Raw genomic sequence first — 8,837 nt, 5'->3', positions numbered from 1 at the left:
TATCGAAAAATAAAAAGGTCGAAATTTGGCCATTTTTTGATAAAATCTCTGTAGGCCTACTCTAGTTCTAGTACAGGGAAATTTTCGAAAAATTGCCATTTTTCGACCCTTTTATTTTATAACATAAATGGTTACTATAGCACAATAAACATGCGCAGAGTCAAATAATGGGTTCTGCGCATGTCAACTATGCTATAGTAACCAGTTTTATCGAAAAATAAAAAGGTCGAAATTTGGCCATTTTTTGATAAAATAGCTGTACTCTAGTACAGGGAAATTTTCGAAAAATAGCCATTTTTTCGACCATATTATTTTATGACATAAATGGTTACTATAGCACAATAAACATGCGCAGAGTCGAACAATGGGTTCTGCGCATGTCAACTATGCTATAGTAACCAGTTTTATCGAAAAATTAAATGGTCGAATTTGTTTGTTTTTTTCAATCCCTATACTATTCGAAAAATGTTTTTAAAATTCAATTTAAAGATGTATGACCATATTGCCTTATCATCATCTTGTAGAGCTATAGAAACCAGTTTTGTCAAACAATAAAATGATCGAACTTTGCTATTTTAAAAAATTCAATTATTATGCTGTATGTTACATCGTCTTATACTACTATAGAAACCAGTTATGTTGAAAAATATAATGGTCTAAAATTGGCTATTTAAAAAAAAAATTATTTTTTAAAAAAATTCAATTATTTTGCGATATTATTGCTGTATATGACCATATATTGCCTTATCATCATCTTATTATGCCATAGAAACCATGTTGAATTTTATCAAAAATTAAAAGGTCGATAATTGGTAATTAAATTTTTTTTTTAAATTTTGACATTGCTATTTTTCAACATAACTGGTTACTATATCATAATTGACATGCGCAGAACCAAAAAAGGGTTGAAATTTGGCCATTTTTTTTTTATTCATGAAAATATCTGTGATGGCCAAATTTCGACTTTCTATTTTTTGACATAACTGGTTTTGGATAAAAATCCCTTTAATATTAGTACACAGATATTTTTTTAAAATGGCCAAATTTCGACTTTCTATTTTTTGACATAACTGGTTACGATATCATTATTGACATGCGCAGAACACAATATATATGATATGATATAATATCAATTATGATTCAATTGGATTGATAAAATAAAATATATTATACATTTTTATATTTAGATTTTAAGATAAATTTACATACAGCATCCCACTTTTGGATTTGGTACCTCAATTAATTGTCCAGAATTGATTACAACATGGGACGGGGTTCACTGTATTCAGGATAATGAACCAGTTGATTCTACTCCACCTCTGTAGCTAATAATTTCCTTGCTAGTCATTTTATTTCATTTTATTTATTTCGTCTATTGAGTGACTCTCTTCCATTTGTTTGTGAATTTTAGGTTTAGCTACTGTTAAACTTAACCAAAAATATACTTTAGTTTAAAATGCTTTTCTTCTGAAGATTTGATGTGCTTACTGTTGGACAGGCAGACAGACATCCTAATGAGTTAATGAATCTAGATAGTTTAAACATCCCACATGTTATTGTCCTATTGAAGTTTCCATCATCCTTCGTATTTCGATATTTGTTTTATTTCACTCAATAGCTGTGTAAAGAAGATGAGAAAACTATATTAAATATTAAATATTAATCTGTTATGTTCATTATTATATTATATATAGATTACAGATAAAGGCCAATTTACACAGATGAGTGGTAACAGTAATTCAAATTCTATGTTATTCCTTATGGCCATTTACCCAAAGCGCGGAGCGGACGGGCGGTTTCCACTGAGGATAGATACAGATTCTACTAAAGACAAGCTCATTTTCATTTGTGAAATATAAGGGGGAGGGGTTTCCACCTCCGAAACTTACAAATAATGACCATCTTGGAAAGTCACAGTTTCAACACTACTAAAACAAACGTCAAGGAATGGTGTACAAGGAATTAAACAGTACTTTAAGGTATCCAGATTCTTTGCGTGGGTGCTGTGATGAGATTAGGCTGGGTAGGAAAACCTTAAAATAACCTTCAGACTGGGCTGTGGTCGTTGATGGTGGTGGTGTTACTGCTCAGCACAATTAGTACTGTAGAAGCTGGCTGGCAAGTTGAACTTTGACATTTGGCAAAGTTACATATACTTATAGACTTATATAAACACATACCCTTTCCATTGTTATCCTTTTAACTTTTCTATGCTCTAGACAGTCTTCCGCTAATTTGTAAAGGCTATCCAAATCTGCTGTACAATATTCCACTAAAGACTTATCTATAATGCTGTATAACTCGTCTCGACACACGTCGACTTTCGTTTGGCAATATGTTATGATGTCTTCTTGTGTCTCTGGCACCTCAGAGGCCGGAAGGCCGGTTATTAACTCGAGCAGAATCTAACGGAAGACAGACAATTAATATTATGAGTTTAAAGATAAACTGGTGTTTTTTAAAAGACCAGTATACCACTAAATGTACACAAAACCTGAAATAATGCATGGCGGCATTCAATACATATTTAATTCGAGCAGATCAGGGGGCCCAAGAAAAAAACAGCAATCACCCATCGGGGACCCAGAAAAACACACACTAATGACTCACCAGATAAACACACAACAATGCCCCACCAGGGGTCCCCAGAAAAACACATTAATGACCCACTGGGGGTCAGAAAACACACAAATGACCCACTAAGGACTCCAGAAGATCACAACAGAAATAGGTCTGTTTTTTGCTCTGGGTTGTTACTGTCCATGTGTGTACGTGCCCTGAATATTCACAATAGATGCAACATGATCAAATAGCAACCAAACATTACAACAATACTTTTGCAAGGTTATCGAATGCATGTACGAAAACGTGCAATTAATGGGAAGATCAAGATTTGTTGTAGAATTTATGCAGTGTCAAAAGGATATAAGTCGTATATAATCGACTATATATACAGACTACAACCTACATTCACTATACTTGTTCTGTTTCACGGATTGGAAGACGGCACCATGTTGTTAAATAATGAAAAACCATATACAGGATTGAACGGCGGCATCTTTGTTTTGTGAAACTAAACAAACGTGAACATAGCTTTAATCAAACCTACCACTCCATAGCTGTAGACGTCAACGGTGGGTGATACGTCTCCCTGGAAGGCTTCCCGACACATGTACACCGGACTACCAATGATCACCTTTGTCACATGTGTTTTGTTACCAATGTTTCGTACCAAACCAAAGTCAGCGACCTTCCCAACAAAATTCGCATCCAATAAGACATTTGCACTAGATAAAATACATTAACAACATATAAAAGATTAATGATAATAACAATCACCCATGCGGGAAAATATATTAAAACTCTCGGAGTAGAAAAGTTTATATACTAACCTTTTTATATCTCTATGGATAATGTGTTTACTGTGTAAATATTCTATTCCGAGAGCAATATCCGTAGCAATGGAAAGTCTTAACTTCCACGGGAGACATTTATCTGGTGTGGAGTTCCTAAGGCAGTCTTCCAGGGAACCATTTGGCATGAAGTGATACACAAGACAGTATGCAGGCCCATCAAATGAGTAACCCATTGGGGGAAGAATATTTTTGTGGCTAAGACTGAAAAAAAAAAGATAAGATAAGATAAAACTTTATTGTCATGACCACAAAACAAGGAGAACAAGAAATTGGTTAAAACAAGTGAGTGAGTGGCTAAACGGTTAAGACAATGGAACCGTAGTAGCCATAACATCGGCAATAATTTGGCATGATCCTTAATGAACATACCTTGATAAATGTTTTAATTCATTTTTGAACTGACTTTTATGCTTTTCTTCTTTCTGAAAATAAATTAAACAAACAAATTCGTCACACAATAAACACGGTACCTAGTAATGGTATTGTGGTATTTTGACTTTGAAAGATTTGAACTAATGATATTAGGGTTATCAGGTAAATAACGATGTAAAGTTGACACAACCACAGGAATGCTAGTATGGTCCGATGTGGCACCACCATGGACTGCTTTATACTGGATAGTGTAACAACCCGGGATCTAAACCCAGAACCTTGAGATTGACAAGCAAACATGTTAACCACTGACACACCAATATCACAATTAATTATTTCTTACTTCTTTTAAAACTTTAACTGCAACATCTTCGCCATTTTTTGGTAACCTTCCTAGATACACCGACCCAAAACCACCCTCTCCAAGTTTCCTTCTTTCATTAAAGTTAGATGTTATGGTTTTCAACGAAAAATAACAGATATCCATCACTAGAAAAATAATTTAGCACTCAGAAACAGAGCAAAAAAACAGAGGGTACGCTATTTAATATTCCAGACCATATTGCAGATTATTTATTTATTTTAGTTTAATCAATTTTCAGACACAAACATATATAACAAAAAACAGCAGTGCAGCACCCTGAAGATTGCCATGAGTGCAAAGCACTATCAAGATGGCTCTCCATATAGAAGTGAAACAATGAAAATACAAAGATATAAAAATTGAACAATCAATAAAATTTAATAAAAAATATATATACAGCAGTACTGTAGTCATGAGAAATAAAGTGGTGCAGTGGTTGAAAGAAAAAGGGAAAAATCTCTGTGCGGGCTGTATGACTGTCAAAGGCCTTTATGAAAAGGCCACAGTCTATGGCGTAATGAGTGCTTACTGGCAATTTTATTCTCTGCAAAATGTTGAATTTGTGCGATTTATATGGTGTTAATATCAATATTGATTGAACAAGTTGTACTGCACGTCAGTCTTGTGAATAAATTAAGTTTATATAAATTATATATATGTTACATATACCTCCTTCTTCACTTGCTTTAAGCATTATCTGTACAGTTTCGGACGATTTGACTACGGTTGTAGTCCCTTGCGGTTGTTCCGCTGTGCTTGATTGACTTGGAGTAAGCTGACTGGTAGTATTATCTATCTTCACATCTGCAATGCCCTTTTCAATGCTACTGGTTGTGACGTCGTCCACATCCTTGCCGATTGGTGGCTCTCCGTGCTCCCCGACAATCTCAAAGCTTGCATGGGGATTACTGGCTATTTCAACTGTCTTCGGTTCCAAATACTCTGAAATTAAAAAGTTGTTCAGTATACTAATAAATTATGTGTGGTGTAAACTTTGTCCAAATCAGGGTCAGAGTTCAATTACAATGGAGAGGAATCAGTTAAACGAAATGATCCGACCTAAATATCTGGAAGACTAGCTTTCTGGCATTCCTCAAGATGAACATTTTTAAATATAGAATAATAATGGCTTGCCTAACATTTTTCGGAGTTAGTTTTAGATTATCAAACGCAGATTCTCTGTACTGTACAGTATCTCAACATGATTTGTTCTGTATCATTGGCAAATACAGTGTCACATGTGCTTATACTATGCTAGTTAGGTTAGATTTATGACCTATGACACAGGCGTTTCTAAAAAAATATCACAGCATATTCTAAAAAATCAATCAAACATTTTAGATGATGTTTATTCACAAAAATATCACAATCATTATAAAAATCTACAAGATCAGGATTATACCTCGCTGGGCCATAGGGCACGTGTTGCCTACAGTATGACACTAAACAAAATGATACTATTCATTTAGTCCTTGCTGGGTCACCATATTTATACCTTACCAGGCATGATATCTGAGATCACATCATGTCTGCCAAGCTCAAAGAGAACCTCCAAAAGTTGTTCAACTGTTGTTTCTTGTGTTCCCCAATCTCGCAAAACTGCTTCTGTAATACTATTGCCTTTTCTCAATTCTAAGCGAAAATTTCTTAAAAGAGAAAAAAGGGCCATAGAAATTAATTTTAAACAAAACTTCATTCATATCAGTTAAAATAATTTTTTGTTGTTGAAATAACTAGGCTAACTTGTTGAGAAGAGATGTAAAAGTATTGAAATAACACAGCGATATCTTTCTAATGTGTTTTTTACACAGTATTATAAAACATTACTCTGGGAAAAACTAAGCGTGTGTTAAAACTTGTAACAATATAAACATAAACAAATATTTATCTAGTTATCGTCCATCGTTATTGTATTAGTGTGAATGGGCCTTTAAGCTTGACAGATGTGCACTGCAAATAATGGATCACCTGAATTGTAACTTGTGTTGCGTCAAGTAGGAACCAAGTGTTATTTGACAAATTTTGCGTACATAGGCTTTTACCTGTTTGTATTTCATTCTTCTTCAGATATTTCTGATGAGTGTATACAGTACTTCACACTAAATAGACCGGGCGCCCGGAAGATTTATTCATGTGAAAAGATACAAAAGGTTTGATGATGTAGTTAGGTGCGTATTAGGGTGAGATGCAATATTCGACATTGCTGCCGGGTCACAGCCTGTACATAGGGCCTGCTGGGATCATAACATAGGGGGGTAAAAATGCATTTATTTATGTGAAGCGATACAAGGATAAACTTTTTTGGATATCATTCGCAGTGGGCTACTAATTATGTTGAATTCGAACTATTATTTACTTTACTATTATGTTATGTTATGTTAAAAAATGTTGCAAATTTAAATTTCGTTGCCTTCTTTCATATAGACATATCACTATAGTGTCTAGTGTGTAATTAAAACAATATTTAAATCGAGTTATAATAATAATGTACAATAATAGGTACCGGTGTCGATCATTATGAGTGTAATTATTTAGTTTATCTGAAAAATATTCTTAAATTATATTATTTTGATCGAAATAATGATTTTGATATAAAATTGATTGTTCAAAATGTTACCCTAAAATACAAATCTGCTGTTAGTTAAGTGTTTGTTGGTGTTATTTATTATTCCAAAATAAAGATATATTTCAATTATAAAATAAAAGTCACTCGTTATCGTGAATGTGTTTGTATTATCGACATTGTTGATCACGAATGGAGCCTCGGGCATTTGAGCTGCTGTGTACCGGATAAAGTGAAAAAAACAACATTTTTTTTAAAAATGATTCATACTTCATGGATAAACACATTTTGGGCGAGTTCCTAAGAGTTTGATGTTTGATGATTTGGTACAGCAAACAACTGCTCTCTTTATTTATTGTTTTATCATTCTACTGTGTATTTATTGTCAGTCCGAGTCCGTATCACGTATTTCTAACTCAGCTGAACGCCATAAGACGACATACGCGCCGAGTATATAGCCGAATAGGGGGAAACTGCGGACCTTTAGGGCTGCTGTCTGAGCTTATGTACAGAATAAAGTTGCTGTCATTGGTGTTTTTGTCATCCCCAATATGTACTGCTGCCATTAAAAAAAGATTCAACCTTGTATCGCTTCACATGAATAAACCCATTTGGGCGTGACCCTCAAATGTTGCTGTTTGGCGCCCCGTACAGGATAAAGTTGCTGTCATTGGTGATGTAATCATTAGTAGCCCACTGCGAATGATATCCAAAAAAGTTTATCCTTGTATTGCTTCACATGAATAAATGCATTTTTACCCCCCTATGTTATGATCCCCACAGGCCCTATGTACAGGCTGTGACCCGGCAGCAATGTCGAATATTGCATCTCACCCTAATACGCACCTAACTACATCATCAAACCTTTTGTATCTTTTCACATGAATAAATCTTCCGGGCGCCCGGTCTAAAAGGATATAAAACGCTATATTATACACTACCAATAATTATTTTAAAACTCACTCAATATCATTCATTGAATATCTGTTGGAATTGGTTCTGGGGTCAATTATCGACCCTGCTAAAGCCTCCCAGTTGTTAGTGTTTGAGTCTATGTCCATATGCCGGCAGATGGTCCGGCGTGGACCAAACGGCATCTTCCGTATCAACATGTCCGGCAACAATTTATTTTTTAGAGGCATAATGACGTCGGCTAATAAAAATGATAAATCAAGATTTATTTTTTATCAAATTAAACTGATCATTTTAAAACAAAATGTCTGTTAATACATTTGAAGGAAAATGTATAATATAATTTAAAAATATAAGATGGTTCTCAGTTTAAATGAAAAATGAAGAGCAAATAAATGAATTTAACCTTAATGGATTTACAAAGAATATTACAAAATATTATTACATAGCCCGTACACAGGTAATGACAGCAAGCCTCGGAGAGTTAGGCCCGCTATTATTTTCAAAGCCCTGTGGTCGTGGGGAGGTATGATAGTTTTTTAGGGTACGAAAAATGTTTACAGCTGCTGTAGGCCTAGCTATACTGCTAGGCCTATGTATAGCCTGCCGCTACTACTACTTGAAATAAACAACTTACATGGAGAATGTAACACGCACAACGTATCTTCTGCTGGTTTCAACAGCGCATTAAAGAATGACAACCTTTGTTGGATCAACAAATATGATGAGTAGCTAGGCCTAAAGTAGCAGCATCATAAGCACCGCACATACTTAGTTTAGCGGACGTGTGTGAGGAAAAAACACAAACTTCCGGGTTTTATCCCTTTGTAAATAAAAAACAACTGTACAATGACGTAATCAATGTACGAAGGCCCAGAATTGACGTAATCATAATTTATTACATTTTCCATCCATACGGCAAGTGTCAGCATGACGCATGCGCGGATCAGTAAGCAAAGCACATGCTTTTCGATTGGTAAAAAGTTTACATAGTATAGGCCGCATTTTTTCCACAACAAATTTGGTAAATCTTTCCACCCACAATTTAAAATATATATATAAATATCCAATCTGCAGACAGTACTGTTTCGATCTTATTAGATCTTGTTGTGCGTAGCTCAGGTTTCAAGTTAAATGTACCGCAGAACTAACACAATATATAGGCTGAGCCAGTTATGCGGGACATTGTACACTGATTATGAACACAAAG

The 8,837-nt window shown here is 34.7% G+C and overlaps 1 protein-coding gene across 1 annotated transcript; it reads right to left on the bottom strand.

The window, feature by feature from the left end:
* Positions 1-527: 527 nt before the first annotated feature.
* On the bottom strand, positions 528-8,452 carry LOC140058608 (interleukin-1 receptor-associated kinase 4-like). Its single transcript, XM_072104291.1, has 10 exons — positions 8,265-8,452; positions 7,679-7,868; positions 5,653-5,798; positions 4,822-5,094; positions 4,132-4,277; positions 3,786-3,838; positions 3,393-3,617; positions 3,110-3,287; positions 2,181-2,405; positions 528-1,618 (listed from the first exon to the last, which is right to left on the bottom strand). Exons 2-10 carry the CDS (start codon positions 7,855-7,857, stop codon positions 1,577-1,579), a joined length of 1,467 nt encoding a protein of 488 aa, XP_071960392.1. The 5' UTR covers positions 7,858-7,868; positions 8,265-8,452; the 3' UTR covers positions 528-1,576.
* Between the last annotated feature and the right edge of the window lie 385 nt (positions 8,453-8,837).

This window comes from Antedon mediterranea, chromosome 9 (genome assembly GCF_964355755.1).
Source record: "Antedon mediterranea chromosome 9, ecAntMedi1.1, whole genome shotgun sequence".
In the NCBI taxonomy this organism is placed as follows: domain Eukaryota; kingdom Metazoa; phylum Echinodermata; class Crinoidea; order Comatulida; family Antedonidae; genus Antedon; species Antedon mediterranea.
The sequence above is the reverse complement of the archived record's forward strand: the minus strand, read 5'-3'. Positions and strand labels throughout refer to the sequence as shown.